This window comes from Eretmochelys imbricata, chromosome 25 (genome assembly GCF_965152235.1).
Source record: "Eretmochelys imbricata isolate rEreImb1 chromosome 25, rEreImb1.hap1, whole genome shotgun sequence".
NCBI lineage: Eukaryota > Metazoa > Chordata > Testudines > Cheloniidae > Eretmochelys > Eretmochelys imbricata.
This window is the reverse complement of record NC_135596.1, coordinates 2,175,666-2,201,898: the sequence shown is the minus strand read 5'-3', so window position 1 is coordinate 2,201,898 and position 26,233 is coordinate 2,175,666. Positions and strand designations below refer to the sequence as shown.

The 26,233-nt window shown below is 43.5% G+C and overlaps 1 protein-coding gene across 5 annotated transcripts in view; it reads right to left on the bottom strand.

Annotated features, from left to right (window-relative positions):
- RANBP3 (RAN binding protein 3) overlaps positions 1 to 26,233 on the bottom strand; it is a 179,739-nt gene that overhangs the window by 102,287 nt on the left and 51,219 nt on the right. For 2 of the 5 annotated variants that reach the window (XM_077842043.1, XM_077842042.1), the window contains exons 3-4: positions 16,857 to 16,907; positions 13,560 to 13,760 (exon numbers count right to left, since the gene is read on the bottom strand). The exons of 2 other annotated variants lie outside the window; for them this stretch is intronic. In XM_077842043.1, coding sequence (XP_077698169.1) covers positions 13,560 to 13,760; positions 16,857 to 16,907 — 252 coding nt within the window. The remainder of the gene's footprint in view (positions 1 to 13,559; positions 13,761 to 16,856; positions 16,908 to 26,233) is intronic. One more of the 5 variants, XM_077842044.1, reaches the window with a different exon arrangement.

Below are 26,233 nucleotides of genomic sequence, written 5' to 3'. Positions count from 1 at the left end.
TCTAGTCCAACCCCCTGCTCAAAGCAGGACCAATCCCCAATTAAATCATCCCAACCAGGGCTTTGTCAAGCCTGACCTTAAAAACTTCTAAGGAAGGAGATTCCACCACCTCCCTGGGTAATGCATTCCAGTGTTTCACCACCCTCATACTGAAAACGTTTTTCCTAATATCCAACCTAAATCTCCCCCACTGCAGCTTGAGACCATTACTCCTCGTTCTGTCATCTGCTATCACTGAGAATAGTCTAGATCCATCTAGAAAGCCTTTGACAAGGTCCCTCACCAAAGGCACTTAAGCAATATAAGCAGTCATGGCATAAGATGGAAGGTCCTCTTATGGTTCAGTAACTGGTTAAAAGACTGGAAACAAAGTGTCAGTTTTCACAACGGAGAGAGCTAAATAGTGGAATCCCCCAAGGCTGTGTACTAAGACCAGCGCTGTTCAACATGTCCATAAATAATCTGGAAAAAGGGATAAACAGTGAGATGGCAAAATTTGTAGATGATATAAAATTACTTGACATAGTTACTGCCAAATCTGACTGAAGAGAGTTACATAAAAGGTCTCATTAAACTTGCTAACTAGGCAACCCAATGGCTGATGAAATTCAAAGTAATGCATGCTGGAAAACATAAATGCAAAGTAATAGTTGATAAATTCAACAGTTGCAGAATGCAAAGTTGATAAATGCAAAGTAATGCATGCTGGAAAACATGATTCCAACTATACATACAAAATGATGGGATCTAAATTAATTGTTTCCACTCAAAAAAGATCTTGGAGTTATCATGGATAGTTCTCTGAAAACATCTACTCAGTATGCACCAGCACTCATAAAAGCAAACAGAATGTTAGGTTAGAAACCATTAGGAAAGGATAAGACAGAAAATATAATACCACTATATAAATCCATGATATACCCACACCTTGAATACTTCATGCAGTTCTGGTCAGCCCATCTCAAAACATATCTACTAGAACTGAAAAAAGTATAGAGATTGGCAAAAAAAAAAAAAAAAAAAAAAAAAGATCAAGGGTAAGGAACAGCTTCCATACGAGGAGAGATTAAAAGGACTAGGGCAGTCACAGAATCATAGAATATCAGGGTTGGAAGGGACCTCAGGAGGTCACCTAGTCCAACCCCCTGCTCAAAGCAGGACCAATCCCCAACTAAATCATCTTAGAAAAGAGACTACTTGGGGGGTGGGGGGGGCGGCATGATAGAGGTCTATAAAATCATGACTGGTGTGGAAAGCGAATAGGGAAGCATTATCTACCCCTTCACATAACACAAGAACCAGGGGTCACCCAATGAAATTAATAGGCAGCAGGTTTATAACAAACATAAGGAAGTACTTCTTTACACAACACACTGTCAAACTGTAGAACACATTACTAGGGGATGTTGTGAGGGTCAAAAGTATAACTGGGTTCAAAAAATATTTTAGATAAGTTCATGCAGGACAGGTCCATCAATGATTCTTAGCCAAAATGGCCAGGGATGCAACCCTGTGTTCTGTGTGTCCCTAAACTTCTGACTGCCAAAAGCTGGACTGGATATCAGGGGATGTATCACTCAATAATTGCCCGGTTCTGTTCATTCCCTCTGAAGCATCTGGCACCAGCCACTGCCGGAAGACAGGATACTGAGCTAGGTGGACCATTCGTCTGAGCAAGTATAGACATTCTGATGTTCATTCTGGCACAAATAATCAAGAGCAATAAGGGACTTCTAGCATTTTGGACACTGCTGTACAATGTGTGCACTTACGATTGGTTTAGTCAATATGTCCTAATCCAACTCCTAAACAGGATCATAGAATCACAGGGTTAGAAGGGACTGCAAGGGTCATCTAGTCTAACCCCGTGCCAAGATGCAGGATTGGTTGTGTCTAAACCATCCAAGACAGATGACTATCCAGTCTCATCTTGAAAACCTCCAGTGAAGGAGCTTTCACAACCTTCCAAGGCAGGCTGTTCCATTTCCTACTGTTCTTACAGTTAGGAAGTTTTTCCTGAGATTTAATCTAAATCTGCTATGCTGTAGTATAGACCAAAACCTTTGCAGTTAAGGCAAAATAAAAAGCATGCATGCCAAATTTGCTAGTGGCTGCAGATGCTGCCAATATAATTTAAAAAGACAGTGGTTGCAAGCAACAGAAAGAGGAAAATCTCTCATGTGCTAATTTTTTTTCCTGCTTAGCATGCCCATTGATATGAATGACTGGGTTTCTCCCCCACACCAGAATCCAGAGATGGTTCAAAGCTGTCATTCAGGGCTCAGACAAGAAAGCACCAACCACCAATAATTCCAGACTGAAAAACTTTCCAAGCTGTAATTTATGTTAGCAAAACTATGTTAAATATCAGCAATTTCCACTAACCCTAACAACTAAGATATAACTTGCAGCGCAACAAAATCATACAAGGGTGAGAAAATAAGATAAGCAAAAGAAAAATTCAACTTGGGTAATTAACTTCAGCCTGCTTAAAAATTTCCTCTACAGTTCTAGCTGCAGGAAGTATGATTCCCTTCTTGTCCCAAACTGTTTAACAGTGCACACCAACACTACTCAGCAATTGCTGTGTTTTAGTGGTGGCTGAAAGGACACTGACGAAGAACTTGCTTAAACATTTTGGAATCCTTTATTATAGGCAGGGCTGGTAGCACTGCTTAAAGTTTCATGACACTTGCCGTTATAAGACGCTGTTTTCAGTTGCCTGTAACTTTGCCCAACTATTTGGGCTGAAATTTTCAATGCTGGGTGTCTGCCTCAGGCTGAATTGTTCTGCAAAGTTTCAGCCAAAACGGTTAGCCATTTCCAAGAACAAAGCTAGAGAAAAATACTTTTTTCTGCTGCTAAATTCCTGGTCACCCCCTTTCTTTAGAAAACTCTAGGGACCCCATGCTTTGGAGCAAGGGCTTGAAATTGCTGAGCTGCATATCAGCAATGTGCCTTTTGCCACCCTCTGTAAAAATTCACCCTAATTTTTAAAAAAATCCCAGCTTGCACATGCTCAGTAGAGACTTGCTAGAGCTTGACAGCTAAAATCACCAACAAGTCTGTCCTCACTGAGCATGTCTGAGGGAAGAGCATCTTCGCAAGCAGGCTGGCTAACCTAGTGAGGAGGGCTTTAAACTAGGTTCACCGGGGGAAGGAGACCAAAGCCCTGAGGTAAGTCGGGAAGTGGGATACCAGGAGGAAGCACGAGCAGGACGACGCAAGAGGGAAGGGCTTCTGCCTCATACTGAGAAAGAGGGACGATCATCGAGTTATCTCAAGTGCCTATACACAAATGCAAAAAGCCTGGGAAACAAGCAGGGAGAACTGGAAGTCCTGGCACAGTCAAGGAATTATGTATGATGTGATTGGAATAACAGAGACTTGGTGGGATAACTCACATGACTGGAGTACTGCCATGGATGGATACAAACTGTTCAAGGAGGACAGGCAGGGCAGAAAAGGTGGGGGAGTTGCACTGTATGTAAGAGAGCAGTATGACTGCTCAGAGCTCTAGTATGAAACTGCAGAAAAACCTGAGAGTCTCTGGGTTAAGTTTAGAAGTGTGAGCAACAAGGGTGATGTCGTGGTGGGAATCTGCTATAGACCACTGGACCAGGGGGATGACGTGGACGAGACTTTCTTCCGGCAACTCACGGAAGTTACTAGATCGCAGGCCCTGGTTCTCATGGGAGACTTCAATCACCCTGATATCTGCTGAGAGAGCAATACAGCGATGCACAGACAATCCAGGAAGTTTTTGGGAAGTGTAGAGGACAATTTCCTGGTGCAGTCCTGGAGGAACCAACTGGGGCAGAGCTCTTCTTGACCTGATGCTCACAAACCGGGAAGAATTAGTAGGGAAAGCTAAAGTGGATGGGAACCTGGGAGGCAGTGACCATGAGATGGTCGAGTTCAGGATCCTGACACAGGGAAGAAAGGAGGGCAGCAGAATACGGACCCTGAAGTTCAGAAAAGCATACTGTGACTCCCTCAGGGAACTGATGGGCAGGATCCCCTGGGAGAATAACATGAAGGGGAAAGGAGTCCAGGAGAGCTGGCTGTATTTTAAAGAAGTCTTATTGAGGTTACAGGGACAAACCATCCCAATGTGTAGAAAGAATAGTAAATATGGCAGGTGACCAGCTTGGCCTCACAGTGAAATCCTTGCTGATCTTAAACACAAAAAAGAAGCTTACAAGAAGTGGAAGATTGGACAAATGACCACGGAAGAGTATAAAAATATTGCTCAGGGATGCAGGAGTGAAATCAGGAAGGTCAAATCACACCTGGAGTTGCAGCTACCAAGAGACGTGAAGGGTAACAAAAAGGGTTTCTATAGGTATGTTAGCAACAAGAAAGTCAAGGGAAGCGTGGGCCCCTTACTGAATGAGGGAGGCAACCTAGTGACAGAAGATGTGGAAAAAGCTAGTGTACTCAATGCTTTTTTTGCCTCTGTCCTCACGGACAAGGTCAGCTCCCAGACTACTGCACTGGGCAGCACAGCATGGGAGGAGGTGATCAGCCCTCTGTGGAGAAAGAAGTGGTTCGGGACTATTCAGAAAAGCTGGACGAGCACAAGTCCATGGGGCTGGATGCGCTGCATCCAAGAGTGCTAAAGGAGTTGGTGGATGTGACTGGAGAGCCATCGGCCATTATCTTTGAAAACTCATGGCGATCGGGGGAAGTCCCGGAAGACTGGAAAAAGGCTAATGTAGTGCCCATCTTTAAAAAAGGGAAGGAGGAGGATCCTGGGAACTACAGGCCAGTCAGCATCACCTCAGTCCCTGGTAAAATCATGGAGCAGGTCCTCAAGGAATCAATTTTGAAGCACTTAGAGGAGAGGAAAGTGATCAGGAACAGTCAGCATGGATTCACCAAGGGCAAGTCATGCCTGACTAATCGAATTGCCTTCTATGACAAGATAACTGGCTCTGTGGATGAGGGGAACACGGTGGACGTGTTGTTCCTTGACTTTAGCAAAGCTTTTGACACGGTCTCCCACAATATTCTTGCCAGCAAGTTAAAGAAGTATGGGCTGGATGAATGCACTATAAGGTGGATAGAAAGTTGGCTAGATTGTCAGGCTCAAAGGGTAGTGAACAATGGCTCCATGTCTAGTTGGCAGCCGGTATCAAGTGGAGTGCCCCAAGGGTCGGTCCTGGGGCCGGTTTTGTTCAATATCTTCATAAATGATCTGGAGGACAGTATGGATTGCACCCTCAGCAAGTTTGCAGATGACACTAAACTGGGAGGGAGAGGTAGATACAATGGAGGGTAGGGATAGGATACAGAGGGACCTAGACAAATTGGAGGATTGGGCCAAAAGAAATCTGATGAGGTTCAACAAGGACAAGTGCAGAATCTTGCACTTAGGAAGGAAGAATCCCATGCACCACTACAGACTAGAGACGGAATGGCTAGGCAGCAGTTCTGCAGAAAAAGATCTAGGGGTTACAGTGGAAGAGAAGCTGGATATGAGTCAACAGTGTGCCCTTGTTGCCAAGAAGGCCAATGGCATTTTAGGAGGTATAAGTAGGAGCATTGCCAGCAGATCGGGGGACGTGATCGTTCCCCTCTATTCGACATTGGTGAAGCCTCATCTGGAGTACTGTGTCCAGTTTGGGCCCCACACTACAAGAAGGATGTGGAAAAACTGGAAAACGTCCAGCGGAGGACAACAAAAATGGTTAGGGGACTGAAACACATGACTTATGAGGAGAGGCTGAAGGAACTGGGATTGTTTAGTCTGCAGAAGAGAAGAATGAGGGGGGATTTGATAGCTGCTTTCAACTACCTGAGAGGGGGTTCCAAAGAGGATGGATCTAGACTGTTCTCAGTGATAGCAGATGACAGAACAAGGAGTAATGGTCTCAAGTTGCAGTGGGGGAGGTTTAGGTTGGATATTAGGAAAAACTTTTTCACTAGGAGGGTGGTGAAACACTGGAATGCGTTACGTAGGAAGGTGGTGGAATCTCCTTCCTTTACAGTTTGTAAGGTCAGGCTTGACAAAGCCCTGGCTGGGATGATTTAGTTGGGGATTGGTCCTGCTTTGAGCAGGGGGTTGGACTAGATGACCTCCTGAGGTCCCTTCCAACACTTATATTCTATGTCTGAGCCTTTCACAGCTCTTACTCCTGATTAGATAATGCATGCACCATCCCCACAAAGTGAGTGAGCATCCTCCAGCCCTAGGCTATAGGGGCAAAGCTGGACTTTTCCTGTAATGGCTGCTCTGGGCTGGGGCCAGACTGGGCACTCGAACAGAAAGCAGGAAACCAGTTTCTCCTGTGCTCTCCATGTATTCCCTGCTGACACCCAGTCAGCACGGAGGAGGAAGACACGTGATTTGAATGCAGAGGGGACAACAGCTGGACCTCAGGCAGTACAGAGGACGACTAGGGAACAGACTGGGACAAGGAGCCTGCAGGGATGGAGACTGGGACTGAACGCTAGCAGGTGGCAGCAACTAGGAATAGCTTGGCAAGGGAACTAGGTCTGAGGCAAATGGGCAGGGGGAGACCTAAGGGAACCAGTTGGAGATGATAGGGAGACATTTCACAAGGAGCCATAGGGAGAACCGGGACTCGCTGGGCAAAGAGACTGGGTCAAGGAGGACCCAGATTGGGTCAGAAGCCTAGGGAGGAGAACTTGTAACCAGTTGGGTCAGAGAGAGATCAGGGAGGGAAATGGGAAAGTATAACATGTAATCAAAGACTATCAAAATGCATATGCAAAAGGAGGACAAATTAAGATCGCACAGACCACTTTAATTCTGGCATTTCTCAGCTTTTGAGTGCTTGACTTCGCAACATTAACCTAATGTTTATATAAAGGTAAATTAAGGCATCATCATTACTAAAGTTTCTGCTCTAAGTGTGAATTTCTACAACTCAAGAATCAGTCTTCTTTAGTCTAACCCAGTGGTTCCCAAACTTTAACAACCCATGAACCCCTTTCACTAAAATGTCAAGTCTCACAAACCCCCTCCTAAAAATAAACATTTCCAAGAATTTTCTCCTTTACCTCAGAATAAATTAGAAAAGCAGTGATCTTGGACATATAAAATTGGTTTTTATGACATGCTGATTACACACTATGTATTATTAATTATTATTTATCATGACAGTATCTATTATATTATGAAAACGGCAACACTCTTCCAAGATCTCACATCCGTCACTTGTATCACTTTGAATAAGCCTGTTATACAACAAGGCTCCTACGTTTCATCGAGGAGTATCAGATGTGAAACAGCATGCAGGGATTTAAAAAGCCAACTCAAATCAAGAATTCCTCCTACACAAGCATTCAGGTCTTGAGCAGTCCAGGCAAACCACGCACGTTACAACAAAGCTTAAACTTGTTCTTCATCATCATTTTTAAAACAATACTAGCTGCCTGTTTCATTTTAAAAACAGCAAAAAATATCCACTTCCCTTTGCATTTCTTATAAGGAGTCTTGAAGTGTAAATCTCCTCAGTGTGATACATATGCTATCTTTGATGTGCTTAGCTCTTGGAAGTCCAGGGGCTCTGGGCTGCTGACCCCGGGGTCCCTAGGGACAGCTCTGTCAGCCATTAGGGAATTCTTTCCCTGAGAACCCATTGTAACATTTCACAAACCCCAGTTTGGGAACCACTGATCTAACCTGATCTCCTGCATAACACAGGCCACAGAACCTCACTCAGTAATTTCTGCATCAATCCCAAAACTTCTTTTTTAAGAAAGACATCCAGTCTTAAAGACTGGATGATGGAGAACCCACCACGTCACTAAGTAAATTGTTTCAATGATAAATTTTCAACAAAGATGGTAATTAACATCTTATGTCTAGTGTAAATTTGTCTATTTTCAGCCTCCAACAACTGGACCTTTTTTCCTGCTAGATTAAAGAGCCCTCTTACTATCAGAAATACCTTCCCCATGCAGACTATGATCACCTCTTAATCTTCTCTTGAATAAATTAAACATTGAGCTTCTTAAGTCTCTCACCATAAGGTGAGTTTTCCAGACTTTGAGTCATTCTTATAGTTCTTGAAGAATATTCCTAGGATCAGGTACTCTCTCTCCCAGAAATAGTGCTTGATTCTAATCCAATATTTAGAATACACTTAAGAAGACAATTTCCTCCTTTTGTCAAATACAGCATGATATGATCGATGAGGTCAAGGTACACAGGAACCTCACTTCAATAGCCAGGTAATTGTATATAGTCCATGTACTCCATGGCAGGTTGAAACTCAATTTTGTCTCAGTTTCATTTAAATTAAAGAATGAGTGTTTTAAAATTAAGTATGATAAATACAATCTATGCAGTAGTGTCCTAACGTTGTTTATTTTGATGGTAAATTCTATTTTACATTCTCCACACATTCAAGTTTTCAGTATCTCAGATTTCTGTACTAACAAAACAGCTGCATTGCAGAAGCTGTAAGGAGAAGCTGTAGTATTTAGCAAGTGGGATAGGGACAGTTGCCACTTTTGGAGGCATGGGAAGCAGTTTGCAGGCATGTGGAATTAGCTGGATGTTTTTGCTACCATTATGAGTGATACAGTTTTCAATGCTGACATTTCAATTGCAGTCTTTAGATTTCAGATCTTTCACTCTAGTGATATGACTAGCAAAATTCACAACTGTTGTCTTAGGCTACCTACAAACTCAGAAGACACCATTTCATTGGTTTACACAGTTACATTAGCAAGGTTTCCTTCACAAACATGAGGGCCAGAAACAAGCCTTCTAATTTAAAGCTTAGATACTTGAGAGCAATTCTGTGGCAAAGGGTGAGTTCCACAGCAAATTCTACTCCTACAGAATTGCAGACCACATGGAGACCAAGATATAGTGTTCTAGGTCTTGATGTTTCAAAGGACTCAGACAGTACATCTAAATGCCTTGTCATCTTTGAAACTGGACACTGCTTAAAGACTTCACCTGTTGTATTAGCCTCTAGTTAGCAAAAGTCTGAAAAAAATGCAATTCCACCCCTTCCTGCTGTGAGGAGCTTTCCTCTCCTCCTTCACAGCATCCTGGCTGCTGCATCTCTCCACTGGCTGCTGCATCTCTCCACTACTTTAGCCTCTACTCCAACCTTCCAAATGCTTTCTCAAACAGAAGCATCATATTGACAAGTTTATTGACAGTTTCATTGCTGCCCAGAATCTTAATTTTACTTTGCTGCTGGTTGGTAAACAGAAGCAGCTGCAGAGGCAGTGGGCTGTCACATGTTTACAGAGTCAGAAAGACAACACCACATTAACATACAGTCATTTAACATCTGGAATGTTATCTTCATAAGCATAAGAGTTCTGCCACCCCTTGTACACAGTAACCTGAAACTCTGCGAGAACTGGGGCTTCCCATTCACCAGTGATAAGTGGGTGAGGGGGTTTGTTTTAAGACCAAAGAGTTAGACTATGCTCTTTGTGGGCTGTGTCCTATTCTGCGTTTTGCAAAGGACAATGAACATTTATAGTAGTACAAAAACAACAAACAATACTGAGGACCCTGGCCTTCTCTGTTAGCAAGGAACCACCATGGTGACTCAAAAGTCTCTCCATACAAATATTTGAAATTAGAGAAAAAGGAGATGCAGCAGCCAGTCATATAAAATGGCATCTACACAAAGCACTTCAATTTATTCCCTGATGAAGAAGAGAACCTCGGATTACTACATTTCAGAGGTCATTTATGGTAAATTAAATAAAATGGTATTCATTAATGTTTCTCTATGCAGATGTCATTCATCCTGTAGCATCTTTCTGCTCAGTCAATTCACCTGAGTGTCTTTCTCCTGTAAAATGCATGGCCTGAAGAGACAGCATATTCTCTTCAATGCACACAAACACTATCTTTTCTTTATTTGTCCATTGTGTCCTTAAATTCCATATTTTTGTGGTGTTTAGACGTTGCTTGTAATTATTAGAATTGGGAGCACTGTCTGTTGGGAGTCTGAAAGGACAGGAAACAGGAAGGAGGGAGGAGGAGTTGAAGAGGCTGAGGGAGAGCTACTGAGCAGCAGCTTGGAAAAGAGGTTTCCACTTTATTTTTTAAAGTCCTGTTGAAGTTTGTTAGTACCTTGCCTGGCTACTACAACATTTTGGTGATGAGGGTGGGATCTTCTGCCTCTGAACCCACCTGCACCCTTTCTACAAAGCCCTGGTGATCCTCCAATTGCTTTTACTGCCTGGATCCATATGTTTGAGACTTACCTGCTTGCAATCAGTGCTACAGAGATTTCTGAAGAAAGCAAGCATGCTCTGCTAATCCACTGCCTTAGAGCAGAAGGGCAGCGTATATTTTACACTTTTCCCCTTGCAGATGATAAATATGAGACTGCACTCACTGCATTAAAGAACTTTTTTGAAACAAAAGTGAATGTAGTAGCTAATCGCTACAGATTTCGCCAGCATGAGCAGAAACCAGGGGAGACTATAATGCAGTATATTGCTTCCCTGAGGAGTCTGATTGTAACTTGTGACTTTGGGAATATGGTAGATGAGATGATTAGAGACCACTCATTGAGAAAACACCCATGCTTCACGTAAGAAAACATTTACTTCTAGAAACGCAATTTACACTAGAAAAAGCAATAACCATTGCTACCCAGACTGAGTCAGCTACAGCTGAAGCCAAAATAATGGGCATGGATACAGGAGGCACAGTCCAGGCTGTGAGTCCTTTGCAGAAAAGTTCACTATCGCTGCAGACAAACAATTACAAGAGAAAAACAGTTGAACAGAACCAAGCAAAGTATAAGGCTTTCACAAACAAGCGGCAGCGTGCTAAGGAACCAAAGTTCCAGTGTGGTTCCTTCGTTAGGATACGAAAACCTGTAATTTTATGCAAAGGGGACCATAAATTCACAGTTCATCTTAAAATCATAGAGAAAAGAAGGGACCTTACACCTATCGACTTTCTGATGGTGAGTATGGAATGCTTCTTATCTTGCACCTGCCTATGCACCAAGAGGAGATTATGCCAACACCCAGTCTGTATTGGATGACTTCACTGTAGTATCAACACAACAAGACATTGCACTGGAACCAGGGCTTGAGAGACAGCCTGTCAGACCCAGACAACCACTTGTCTGGACTAGAGACTATGTTATATAGTATCTATAGTGTTTTTAGTGTAATAATTCCGTCAACAGTATAGTGCCTTGCTTCCTATTTGTTCCTGTGGTTAGAACAACAATGTTTATTGTAATTGGGAAAGTTTCTTAACAGAGCAGGGAATGTGGTGTTTAGATGTTGCTTGTAATGATTAGAATTGGGAGCACTGGCTGTTGGGAGTCTGAAAAGATAGGAAACAGGAAGGAGGGGGGAGGAGTTGAGGAGTCTGAGGGAGAGCTATTGAGGGTGCAGCAGCAGCAGCTTGGAAAAGAGGTTTCCACTTTAAAAAAATAAAGTCCAGTTGAAGTTTGTTAGTATCTTGCCTGGCTGCTACAATAATTTGTTTACATACATCACTGTTAAAGGGTCATGGCAAAACAGGCAGAATTTAGGGCTTGTCTACACTGGCACTTTACAGTGCTGCAACTTTTTCACTCAGGGGTGTGAAAAAATACCCCCTTGAGCGCAGCAAGTTACAGTGCTGTAAAGCGCCAGTGTAAACAAAGCCATGCTCCCAGTGCTGGTAGCTACATTCCTCATGGAGGTGGGTTTTTTAGAGCACTGGGACAGAGCCTGTAGATGCATTCTCCTAGATGGAGTTGAGCTTACATAGCTAGTTACCATGCCACATGCCCTGCAGCCTCACTTGCAGAGAGTGGGAAGGAGAGACCTGAGCACACTTTCCTCCAGGTAAATTCAGCTAGCAGATGATCCCTTGGGCACCGTTGCAAGCTGGTGCAGATTAGAGCAGCCTCTGGTGTACGCTAACCTGGGCCAGACGACTAGCAGAAAATCAAGGAACTGAAACCAGCTCTCAAAGCCCTCCATCCCCACGATACCAAGGGTAAACTTGACAAACAGGGAACCTAGCCAATGTCTGTCTGTCTCTACAGGTAATAGTAGTGCTAGGTGCACTGCCAGATCAACATTACTTACAATTCCTCCAGGTCTAGAATTAGCCTTACTTCACCAGCCTTCTGAGGGACATGAATGATGAATTATGTTCTGAAAGCCTATGATGGAACCAGGAATTTAGTGATATCAGCACTCAGAAGATGCACAGAAAAAAGCTAGGGGTTCTGTAGTATATTTTGAGGCAAGAGATTAATTGCATCTTGTTCTAGAAATCAAGAGGAATCCTGAGAGTATTTGATAGAACCTACTTCCAGAGGTCAATTATTGGCCATTGCTGAATGTCATTCTCCCCCACAGAAGTGAGTAAATAGCTCCCATCTTCCTGAGGGTTCTTTGAAAGCTCTGATGATCGTCACAAAGGACAATTAGCTGTCAGAGTCTGCTTGGAGACCCAACTCCTGTATGATCTCTCTTCCAGATGCTGACTCCAAAGACTGTTCTTGCATGTCCAGAATCTATTCAAACTCTGGGTTAATTAGCCTGACAATAGGACTACTTAGATTTTATAAGAACTTGAACTCTAAAAGAGTTCGACAGATAACAATGCTATTTTCTTTTCTCTGGGCTTCACTTTCTTGAAGGGCTGTCCAAAGAATCTTTTCCTGGCCAATTTAGAGGATACTAGCAACTATTTCATTTGGGTATCAGCTTTCCATTGTCTCAGCCAATGATATTTAGCAACTTATTTGAACATACAGCCCATCTGAAAATCTCTGCATTTTCACAGAGGCATCTCATAAAAAGGCTTTACAGAGACTCTCTCATTAAGGACTTTTCAGTTTTGTCCAGATTGGTGTACTGTCCTTCGTCTCTAAGCGCTATACTAGAATAGCTTTGACAGAATACATGGTAACACCAGTCTGTCCATTTGATCTTTCTGAAAATAGTCTCTCCTATTCTGCAAGGATCACAGTCTTTAGCCAACAAAGCCACAACTTTACCTACTTTTCGGAACTGAATTTACATTTTTTTTTTCTTGTCAAATCTACAGTTTCACTCTTCTGCCTGCATTAGGAAATTCTCTTTCAGCTTCTAAATTACATCCTCTAAAACGGGCGAATGACATGCTCTTTCTTGCTTTATTGTACTGGAGGATTATGACCTACTGTCAGAAAAATCCCCTTCTTTCACAGATAACTGGACAATAGCTACTTCCATTGCTTTTCAGATTATTGAGAACTCCCTCCCTAACCCCCCTCCCCACCTCCCCTTCTGGCTTGGGAAAATTCTTGCTCCTGGAAGCACTACATCTCTTTTTACCCTTTGAAGAGATTTTTGATAAAGGACCGGTCTCTTAAAACTCTCCCTACTAAAAGAGTCCTATTATACAAGAACTTTTATTTCTACCAGCTGAACTACTGGCTTTACTGGAGGGAGTAATACAGAAACTGGGAAAACTATTAACAATGAGACTTATTACCTAAAGTTAACAGCAATCACTTAACCCCTTTAGGGAAATGGACAGAATTTTAAAAAAATTAAATCCCCTCAGCAGCAGAAGTACTCGGTACGTTCGCACTTACCCCTGCCAGTTCTTGTTGAATAGGAGCAAGCTGGGCTTCAGAAGCAGGAATCAGAGCACTGACTGAGGCAACAGCGGGAGCAGGAAGCTCAAAGTCGCGCTCACCAGCTGATTCTGTGTGACCCATACCACCGTGGGGGGACTCAGCCTCTCCCTGTGGGTCCTCGCCTGAATCCGACAAACCTTTTTGCTCTGCAGGGGACTGGGAGCAAAAAAGACAGTGTCCCTTCAATGCAAGGCTGCAACATGATGGAGCAGTTGTCCAAGTGACAGGATTTACTAATCCTTTTTTACATTCACCATTTTTGTGACCTGGCAGAAGTTGTTGCTCCAATGAAAGATAGCATGAAACAGGTAAGAACCTATAACTGAATTAGTCCCCCATCAAATAAGCATCAGATGGAGCACATACACTTTAAAAAGGCAGCCAAAACTACTAGTGCCCTCTAACCAAAACTGCTTTTCTGCCAGCCCCAACCTCCCGATCCATAGGGTTATTGGGGTTTAGTTTCTCCCTTTGTTGAGCCTTGATTGACAGCTTCTACCTACCTAGTGGGAACAACTCAGAGAAACAATTAGCAAACAGACAATTGCTGGAAATAATGGATTATTCCACTGTTACAGGCTATGCAGCTTAAGAGTAGTGTTTGTTGGTTTTTAAACATAATATATCAATATTCGCAAAACACACACTTTTGTGTTCATGTGTCAATGCATTCTCTGAAAAACAGTGGCAGATAGTCTTTTCTTTGAATTTACATTAAATTATGTTACATCATTACTAGAATGAAAAGGATCTCATAGTTAGGAAATCTGGGTTCAGCTCCACCTCTGCCATAGATTCCCTGAATGATGTTGGTCAAATCACTTAAATTTCCTGTCTCTCAGCTCTCCATCTGTAGAACAACAAAATTTCCCAAGCAATGCAAAGATTTGAGATTTTGTAAGGTAGATGTAGCCATGGCTGAATCTCTCTTACAAAGCAGTCAACAGAAGAGAACCCTTCTTCTGGACCAAGTGTATCTAATAAGAAACTACCACCACTACCATGTTTTATTTAAACAGCACCTCACATCCTTTAGAATTCAAAGCCCTTCTCAAACATCAGATGATACACAACTACATGATCATTTCATCCACCACTGAAATGCAGCCACCTTCCAGGTCAAACACAAAAACTGTTTAAAAGCACTGAGGAACATTACATTAAGTCAAGAATGTTATATACAACTGAATCAATAGGGTTTATTTTAGGCAAGCACAATGGTAAATATGCAAACTACATCTCTACTTTTGTGAAAAGTGAATTGGATTGTAAATGACCCATAAGAGGACAAAACTTTGATTTTATGTCTCATCTGAAAGACAAGGTTTTGCTCAGGAATGGTCAGGATACTGGGGTGTTTTAAGTTTTCAAAATCAAAGCTTTATTGCCAACCCCAAACACCAATTTAAAATAGTCTAGGAAATCAGGAAGAAAGTATTGGAGAAGAACTTTATTTACACCCAACAATTTAAGGAATTACATAATTTTGATGCCCTTTCCCCTCCCCTCCCCCCTAGGGCTTGAAAAGGCAATTATGTTTCGCCCTTATGGTTGTAAAATAAACATTCCAAATGTAAATAACAAGTGGAAAAAAGGGAAGCTGAAAGCAATGCCTCAGCTCCCCTCTCCTATTGTTCCTTTATACCCTATCTCTGGGTGATCTCATCCACACAGAATCATAGAAAATTAGAGTTGGAATAGATGACCTCCTGAGGCCTCTTTCAACTCCCTGCTCAAAGCAGGATTAACCCCAGCTAAATCATCCCAGCCAGGGCTTTGTCAAGCTTGACCTTAAAAACTTCTAAGGATGGAGAGTCCACCACCTCCCTAGGTAACCCATTCCAGTGCTTCACCACCCTCCTACGGAAATAGTTTTTCCTAATATTCAACCTCAACCTCCCCGACAGCAACTTGAGACCATTGCTCCTTGTTCTGTCATCTGCCACCACTGAGAACAGCCTAGCTCCATCCTCTTTGGAACCCCCCTTCAGGTAGATGAAGGCTGCTATCAAATCCCCCCTCACTCTTATCTTCTGTAGACTAAACAAGCCAGTTCCCTCAGCCTCTCCTCATAAGTCATGTGCCCCAGCCCCCTGATCATGTTTGTTGCCCTCCGCTGGACTCTCTCCAACTTGTCCACGTCCTTTCTGTAGTGGGGGGCCCAAAACTAGACGCAGTACTCCAAATGTGGCCTCACCAGTGCCGAATAGAGGGGGAATAATCACTTCCCTCGATCTGATGGCAATGCTCCTAAAATACGCAGCCCAAGTTAGCCTTCTTGGCAACAAGGGCACACTGCTGACTCATATCCAGCTTCTCATCCACTGTAATCCCCAGGTCCTTTCCTGCAGAACTGCTGCTTAGCCAGTCGGTCCCCAGCCTCTAGCGGTGCATGGGATTCTTCCGTCCTAAGTGCAGAACTCTGCACTTGTCCTTGTTGAACCTCATCAGATTTCTTTTGGCCCAATCCTCCACTTTGTCTAGATCACTCTGGACCCTCTCCCTACCCTCCAGAGTATCTACCTCTCCCCACAGTTTAGTGTCATCTGCGAACTTACTGAGGGTGCAATCCATCCCATCATCCAAATCATTTATAAAGATGTTGAATAAAACCGGCCCCAGGACCAACCTCTGGGGCACCCCGCTGCCAACTAGACATTGAGCTGTTGATCACTTCCCAGTGAGCCTGACAATCTAGCCATCTTTCTATCCACCTTATAGTCCATTCATCCAATCCATACTGTTTTAACTTGTTGGCAAGAATACTGTGGGAGACCATATCTAAAGCTTTGCTAAAGTCAAAATATATCACGTCCACTGCTTTCCCCATATCCACAGAGCCAGTTATATCATAGAAGGCAATCAGGTTGGTCAGGCATGACTTCCCCTTGGTGAATCCATGTTGACTGTTCCTGATCACCTTCCTCTCCTCCAAGTGCTTCAAAATCGTTTCCTCGAGGACCTGCTCCATGATTTTTCCAGGGACTGAGGTGAGGCTGACCTGTCTGTAGTTGCCCGGGTTCTCCTTCTTCCCTTTTTTAAAGATGGGCACTATATTTATCTTTTTCCAAATGTCCAGGATCTCCCTCGATCACCATGAGTTTTCAAAGATAATGGCCAATGGCTCTGCAATCACATCAGCCATCTCCCTCAGCACCCTCGCATGCATTAGATCTGGACCCATGGACTTCTGCATGTCCAGCTTTTCTAAATAGTCCTTAACCTGTTCTTTCACCACTGAGGGTTGCTCACCTCATCCCCATACTGTGTTGCCCAGGACAGCAGTGTGGGAGCTGACCTTGCCTGTGAAGACAGAGGCAAAAAAAAAGCATTGAGTACTTCAGCTTTTTCCACATCATCTGTCACTAGGTTGCCTCCCCCATTCATTAAGGGTCTCACACTTTCCCTGACCTTTTTCTTGTTGCTAAAATACCTGTAGAAACCCTTCTTGTTACCCTTCACATCCATTGCTAGCTGCAACTCCAGTTGTCTTTTGGCCTTCCTGACTACTCCCCTACATACTCGAGCAATATTTTTATACTCCTCCCTAGTCATCTGTCCAAGTTTCTGCTTTTTGTAAGCTTCCTTTTTGTGTTTAAGATCACTGAAGATTTCACTGTTAAGACAAGCTGGTCGTCTGCCCTATTTGTTATTCTTTCTGCACATTCCTGCGCCCTCAATAAGGCTTCTTTAAAATACAGCCAGCTTTCCTGGACTCCTTTCCCCCCTCATATTAGCCTCCCAAGGGATTCTGCCCATCAGTTCCTTAAGGGAATCAGAGTCCGCTTTTCTGAAGTCCAGAGTCTGTATTTTGCTACTCTCCTTTCTTCCTTTTTTCAGGATCCTGTACTCAACCATCTCATGGTCACTGCTGCCTAGGTTGCCACCCACTTCTACTTCCCTTACCAATTCTTCCCTGTTTGTAAGCAGCAGGTCAAGAGGAGAACGGCCCCTGGTTGGTTCCTCCAGTAGTTGCACTAGGAAATTGCCCCCAACACTCTCCAAAAACTTCCTGGATTTTCTGTGCATTGCTGTATTGCTCTCCCAGCAGATGTCAGGGTGATTGAAGTCCCCCATTAGAACCAGGACCTGTGTTCTGGAAACTTCAGTTAATTGCCTGTAGAAAGCCTCATCTACCTCATCCTCCAGGTCCGACGGTCTATAGCACACGCCCACCATGACATCACCCTTGTCGCTCTCACTTCTAAACTTAACCCAAAGACTCTCAATAGGCTTTTCTCCAGTTTCATACTGGAGCTCTGAGCAATCATTCTGCTCTCTTACATACTGTGCAACTCCTCCACCTTTCCTCCCTTGCCTGTCCTTCCTGAACAGTTTATACGCATTCATGACAGTGCTCCAGTCATGTGAGCTACCCCACCAAGTCTCTGTTATTCCAATCACATCATAGTTCTTTGACTGGCCACATACATGGCATTGACTGATATCTCCATGCAGATCTCCCTCCATCGAAACTCTTCCTGGTGCCTAGCCCTCACCTGAAACTTGAAATGGCCTGACTTTTCCCTCAAAGCCCTCCCCTCCTACCATTATCAGTCATGGTGGATATCACCACCATCTTACTTGTCAGTAGGCCATAGTTTTGGCTTCATCTTTGATCTAAACCTCTCCAGTGACCCACACATCCAAGCCATGTTTAAATCTTACTGTTTCTTCCTGAAGATCTCCAAGACCTGAACTTTCTTCTCTGCCCCATTCAGTACGGCAATCTCAACTTCTCTGCCCCACTCAATACGGCAATCTCAACTTCTCAGAGCTATTTAAAGTGCTGCTACTGCAATCGTCTTCCTGGCTCTTGGTCTCTACCTATATCAACGTCCACTCTTGACATCTCTCCAAGAGCTTCACCACTTCGACTGCATCCAGCACAAAATTTCTCATCCTTACTTTCAAACCCCTCCACAATTTTCCTCTCATCAGGCTTAACCCCACCTTTTCTGTTCTAGTGATGATGTTAACTTCCATCACCTATTTCTTCAACAAGCACTTCCATGCTTTTTCTCAGACCACCTTTAGGAAAAGCTCCCAATCAAAATCTGTAAAGCCATCATCCTTCCTCCTCAAAACTCACCTCTGCTGGAATGCACACATAAAACTACTACCTGATAAAGAATAGGCAGGTGAGAAGTTGTGATCTCTGCTACTAACTGGCTAAGAACCGCACACATCTATCATCACCTTGTCTCCCCTGCATCCCCCAGTGCAGACCACTTGTCTTGTCAACGTGTTATGTCTTGTTTTCCAGACTAAGCTCTTTGAGGCACAGACACTCATTTATTACATCTGTTCAGCTCCTAGTATAACTTGGCCTAACCAAATTGTGGCCTTTAGGGGCTACCACAACATAAATGGTAACATCAGTAGATTCAAAGTAACAGAAATGCATACAATTAATAAAAGGGAAGATTAAAGATATCAGTGAAAAATCCCTGGCCAGTAGTATCATGAATAAGAAAGGTTTCAGAGTAGCCGCCGTATTAGTCTGCAAAAAGAAAAGGAGGACTTGTGGCACCTTAGAGACTAACCAATTTATTTGAGCATAAGCTTTCGTGAGCTACAGCTCACTTCATCGGATGCATCTGATGAAATGGGCTAGTATTACTAGTGGCATTAGCCAGACATCAGTCCAGGACAAAAGAATAGAACAGCGGATATGAGACAAAGAACTGAGGGATGGTAACATAATTAATGCCCATCATCACTGTTTTACGGAAAATGGTCTTGTCAAGAAAACTACCATTTTTTGATAAGACTACAGGTTTGGTTCAATATTGGCTGATTTCAAAATATAACTGCTAATGGTGAATCATCATAAAATGGATATGGTTATATGGAGAACTGCAGGAATCTGTTCATTTCCTAATGCTACTCTATACTTTTTAATAAGTGAGCTAGAAGAAATTCTATAACCATTGCTGATAAAGGTCGCAGATTGCACAAAGATTGGTGGAGTGGCAAATGATGACAAACCCAAGGTCTCTTATACAAAACTATCTGAATCGCGTGGTAAGCTGGAAGAATCCTACAAGCATTTTAATAATACCAAATGCAAAGTAATACATCTAAGAACAAAGAAATGGGACATAATTTATAGAATGGGGAACTGCAGCTTAGAAAGCAGGATCTCTAAAAAGGATTCAGGGGGCATGGAGGATAGCCAACTGAACATGAGTTCCCAGTGCAATGCAAAAGTGAAAACAATTAAAATGATGCTTGCATATATTAAGGGGGGGAATTTCAAGTAGAACTAGGGAGGCAATATCTCTGAATATAGCATTGGGGAGGGAGACCACCACTGAATTATTGTGTTCAGTTCGAATTACTGCCCAAAATCTGTTCTATCCTTCCTCTCCAAACTAACTGAATGTGCAGTATGCAAGTGCCATCTGGCATTACCATCTAATTCCATTATTGGTCCTTGCTGATCTGGCTTCTGCCCTCACCCATCCCAATGAAACTTTTCTCACTCAAGTCTGAAATGCCCTCTTTCTGGCCAAATTTCAGAGTCTCTGCTCTCAGAGTGTATTCACTATACTGCTGCTAAAATTATCTTCCTGGCATGTCACTCTAACCATATTAACCCCTTCTCCCACTCTGAGTCCCAGCACTGACTCCCCCTTTGCCTCCACAAATAAAAGTTTGTCTTTACTCTTAAAGCCCTTCATATCTATGCCAATCTTAGCTTACCTAGTAACCTATTGAGAAGTCAGCCCTCTCCCTTTGCTCTGCTAGTATTCCCAGCCTTTGCTACCTACCAGTCAGCTTCTCCCTTAACATCACTCCTCTTTTTCTCATGCATGGAAAAAACTCCCCACTAAAATCCCTCCTTAGGGTTCCCCACTGCAATACCACCTACAACAGACATCCTGCTAATCATGGTTTGGCAAGCAATATGTGATTCTCCTCTTTCCTTTCCCTACTCCCTACCTCTAATCCCAGTTATTTTATTTTTAAACTACACTCCACGTAATATTGCTGGTCCATATTCATTTGTCTGCATGCATTCACATCCACTATGCTTTTTGTTTGTGTGTGTCTTTAATCTGCAAGACATCAGGGCAGGAAAAGACAGTTACCTTTTCCGTAACTGGTGTTCTTCGAGATGTGTTGCTCATGTCCATTCCACAGTAGGTGTCTGTGCTTGCCACATGCCTGAAGTTCTTCCCTTAGCAGTACCTGTAGGGGAGTACCCCTAGTGACCCCTGGAATGGCACTACCATGGCACGGTATAAGGGGTGCTGCGCGCTCCCCCGACCCTCAGTTCCTTCTTGCTGGGGAAGGAGAGTGGGATGTGGAATGGATGAGCAACACATCTTGAAAAACACAAGTTATGGAAAAGGTAACCATCTTTTCTTCTTCGAGTGATTGCTCATGTGCATTCCACAGTAGGTGATTCCCAAACTATACCTGTTGGAGGTAAGTAGTTCACAGACACTCAGGACGGAGCACTGCCCTGCCGAACCCGGCGTCCTTCCTGGTCTGGGAGACGATCGCACAGTGCGAGGTGAACGTGTGGACTGATGACCATGTAGCAGCCCTACAAACGTCCTGAATAGGGACGTGAGCCAAAGGGCGGCCAACGAGGCTTGCACCGTTGTCGAGTGTGCTCTCACAATCAGCACCGGGAGAACTCCCGCCAGGTCATAACAAGTACAGATACATGAAGTGATCCAGCTGGAGAGCCACTGAGTGGAGATCGGTCGACCCTTCATTCGTTCAGCCATACTGATGAACAGCTGTGAAGACTTCCTGAATGGTTTTGTTCGTTTCAGGTAAAAAGCCAGGGCCTGTCTCACATCTAGCATGTGGAGACAGCGCTCCTCACTAGACGTGTGAGGCTTAGGACTGAAGGAAGTAAAATGTCTTGGTTCATACGATAGGTGGAGACCACCTTGGCAAGGAACGAAGGGTGTGGGTGGAGCTGCACCTTAGCTTTATGAAATACCATATACGGGGGTTAGGAGGTCAGGGCCTGGAGCGCTGAGACCCTCCTAGCAGACGTGATTGCCACAAGAGAGGCTACTTTCCATGAAAGGTGGGACCAGGAGCATGTGATAAGCAGCTCAAATAGAGGCCCTGTCAGCCTGGCCAGGACCAAGTTCAGGTCCCACTGTGGAACAGGGGGCCTAACATACTGACAGATGCGATCTAAGCCCTTAAGGAATCAACCGATCATGGCGTGAGAAAATACTGTGTGGCCCTGGACAGGCAGGAGGAAGGTTGATATGGCTGCCAGATGCACTTCGATGGACGAGGGCACTAGGCCTTAGACTCTGAGATGAAGGAGGGCGTAGTGCCTGAGGAGAGAGTCCACATAGCCAGACAATCCTGCTGTTAGGGTGCTAATGCCTGAGATGATAGGGCGTCCAGGATTTCCAGGTTTATGGATCTTGGATAGCAAACAGAATACCCCTGGTCGGGGTTCTAGGCATGGGTCTGCACAGTGAATGCCTGTGCTTTTTCAGGGAGTTTCTTGAGCAGATGGTGTAGTTTCTTTTGGTAATCCTCAGTGGGATCAGAGAATAATGGCCTGTAGAACGTGGAGTTAGAGAGCTGCCTAGCAGCCTCTTGTTCATATTCCAACTTATTCATGACGATGACAGCACCTCCTTTTTCAGCCTTTTTGACTCTCTCCTCAGGCCCTACGCTACCAGCACTCCAAGCTATCTTTGAGACACCACTGACTTCCTGAGGAAACTACAATCCATTGGTGATCTTCCTGAAAACACCATCCTGGCCACTATGGATGTAGAAGCCCTCTACACCGACATTCCACACAAAGATGGACTACAAGCTATCAGGAACAATATCCCTGATAATGTCACGGCAAACCTGGTGGCTGACTTTTGTGACTTTGTCCTCATCCACAACTATTTCGCATTTGGGGACAATGTATACCTTCAAGTCAATGGCACTGCTATGGGTACCCGCATGGCGCCACAGTATGCTAACACTTTTATGGCTGACTTAGAACAACACTTCCTTAGCTCTCGTCCCCTAAAACCCCTACTCTACTTGCGCTACGTTGATGACCTATTCATTGTCTGGACCCACGGAAAAGCAGCCCTAGAGGAATTCCACCATGATTTCAACAATTTCCATCCCCCCGTCAACCTCAGCCTAGACCAATCCATACAAGCGGTCCATTTCCTGGACACTACTGTGCTAATAAGTGATGGTCACACAAACACCATCCTATACCGGAAACCTACTGACCACAATATTTACCTACATGCTTCCAGCTTCCATCCAGTACACCACATGATCCATTGTCTATAGCCAAGCTCTACGATACAAACGCATTTGCTCCAATCCCTCAGTCAGAGACAAACACCTACAAGATCTCTATCAAGCATTCTTACAACTACAATGCCCACCTACTGAAGTGAAAAAACAGACTGGGAGAGCCAGAAGAGTACCCGCAAGTCACCAACTACAGGACAGGCCCAACAAAGAAAATAACAGAACTCCACTAGTCATCACCTTCAGCCCCCAACTAAAACCTCTCCAGCGCATCATCAAAGATTTGCAACCTATCCTGAAAAATGATCCCTCACTCTCACAGATCTTGGGAGACAGACCAGCCCTCACTTACAGACAACTCCCCAACCTGAAGCAAATACTCTCCAGCAACCACACACCACACAACAGAACAACTAACCCAGGAACCTATCCTTGCAACAAAGTCCGATGCCAACTCTGTCCACATATTTATTCAAGTGACACCATCATGGGACCTAATCACATTAGCCATGTCATCAGGGGCTCGTTCACCTGCACATCTACCAATGTGATATATGCCATCATGCGCCAGCAATACCCCTCTGCCATGTACATTGGCCAATCCGGACAGTCTCTATGCAAAAGAATAAATGGACAGAAACCTGACATCAGGAATCATAACATTCAAAAACTGGGAGGAGAACACTTCAACCTCTCTGGCCACTCAGTAAAAGATTTAAGGGTGGCAATTTTGCAAGAGAAAGGCTTCAGAAACAGACTCCAATGAGAAACTGCTGAGCTTGAATTAATATGCAAACTAGATACCATTAACTTGGGTTTGAACAGAGACTGGGAGTGGCTGGGTCATTCCACATATTGAATCTATTTCCCTAAGTTAAGTATCCTCACAGCTTCTTGTCAACTGTCTAAATGGGCCATGTTGATCATCACTACAAAAGTTTTTTTCTCCTGCTGATAATAACTCATCTTAACTAATTAGCCTCTTGAAGTTTGTATGGAACTTCCAACTTCTCTGTATGTGTATATATCTATGTTCTTACTATATGTTCCATTCTACGCATCCGATGAAGTGGGCTGTAGCCCACGAAAGCTTATGCTCTAATAAATTTGTTAGCCTCTAAGGTGTCACAAGTACTCCTGTTCTTTTGAAAAATAATCAGTAAACCTTATAACAATAAAAACCTAATTCTGCCAAGACTATTCACAACTTTGCCATGCATTAAAAGAGTGAAATTAACAAGACATTTGTAGTCAGTTTTGATGCTGCTATTCAAAATGCTGTGGGCAGTAAACCTAGCAAAATCATACCCATTTCATTCTGCTCCTTCTTGGGAAACTTATGAGCAACTGCAGAAAATTATTGGAAGGAAGACCCCAAAAGCAAAGGCTGAAGGACAAACAGAATAATGGAGGCCCTCCACGTTCCTAAGAGGTGCTGGGCACAGAGCATTCACACAAACATGTTCCAGAAGGGTGGTACCAGAACACCCGGATACCAACACATTCCCCAAAGATAACAGGAACACGATGACCCATCCTAAAGATAAGGTCAGGATGACAGTGAGATGGATAGAGACGTACAAGGTGACAGGTGAAAAATCGGCTCCATCCGTGTGTGTCAACTAACTAAATCAGAGGGGAGGTACGTTAACTTGTTTGTAAAATGGAGTCTCAAAGGGAGACATATCTTTGGCCAGTCGAGGGGATAGTGGAAAGTCCTGCCCTAACTGAGCTGCGTCCACCGTCACGGGCATACATGCTACGAGTTCACTCAATACAAGTATAAGGCACCAATACCATGCTTCATCAACAATAAACCTGACCAAGTTCCTTCGCTACGAACCAAGTCTGTGGTTATCGACCAGAGTTTGATACGGATGGACGTGCTGGGCTGCTAGCAAAAAAGGTCCATATGGATTTTAAAAATATAGTGGGGAAGAAACATGTAATGGAATCTGTAAGGCTAGGGCAGAGACTGTAGCCTTAAAATGTAAAAATTGCAAACTATAACCATGGCTGTTAAATGGTTAAAACAACATGCCACAAAATTGGCAAGGCAAGTAACAGAAACAAAGAAGGAATTAAAAGAAGCAGGAGAAGCTAGAGCCCTGGAATGCTCCTGTTCCCCTTGCAGGGCGGCAAACAGTCCAGAAACAGTAAGCACAGAAACAGAATAAAACGCTGAAAACAGCTGTAAAAAGCCTACAAAAAAAAAAAAAAGCGCCATTTTCTGTTATAATTATTTGTGGTCAACAGCAGGCTTCAGGGAGCTACTCTGTGCCTGAAGAATGGGGACAGAAATGGAAAAAGGTGGCCCTAGCAAAATTTAAAAATGAAACAGAGGCCACTGAATTGCAACCACCACCACATGACTTATGAGGAGAGGCTGAGGGAACTGGGATTGTTTAGTCTGCGGAAGAGAAGAATGAGGGGGGATTTGATAGCTGCTTTCAACTACCTGAAAGGGGGTTCCAAAGAGGATGGATCTAGACTGTTCTCAGTGGTAGCAGATGACAGAACGAGGAGTAATGGTCTCAAGTTGCAGTGGGGGAGGTTTAGGTTGGATATTAGGAAAAACTTTTTCACTAGGAGGGTGGTGAAACACTGGAATGCATTACCTAGGGAGGTGGTGGAATCTCCTTCCTTAGAAGTTTTTAAGGTCAGGCTTGACAAAGCCCTGGCTGGGATGATTTAGTTGAGGATTGGTCCTGCTTTGAGCAGGGGGTTGGACTAGATGACCTCCTGAGGTCCCTTCCAACCCTGATATTCTATGATTCTATGACAAAAGCCAGGTTCCAGTAAAACTCAAAACCAGACCTAGACTGGTGCCTGTCAGAACAGAAGTAGCAAATACTTTCACTTAATTGGTAAATGAGATGAAGGAAAAAATGGAACAGTTCACAGAGCTCATTAGGAGATTGGAGGTGCAACTTGATCGAAGGGAAGTGAACAAAAAAAGAACTTCAAACTAGGACTATCAAGCGATTAATCGTGCGATTAAACAATAATAGCATACTATTTATTTAAATATTTTTGGATTATTTCTACATTTTCAAATATATTGATTTCAATTACAACCCAAATACAAAGTGTACACCGCTCACTTTATATTTATTACAAATGTTTGCACTGTAAAAAACAAAAGAAAGTATTTTCCAATTCACCTAATACAAGTACTGTAGTGCAATCTCTTTATCATGAAAGTTGAACTTACAAATGTGAAAAAAACAAAAAAACCTGCATTCAAAAACAAAACAATGTGAAACTTTAGAGCCTACATGTCCAATCAGTCCTTGTCAAGGTTCCTTCCCCACTTTGAACTCTAGGGTACAGATGTGGGGACCTACATGAAAACCTTCTAAGCT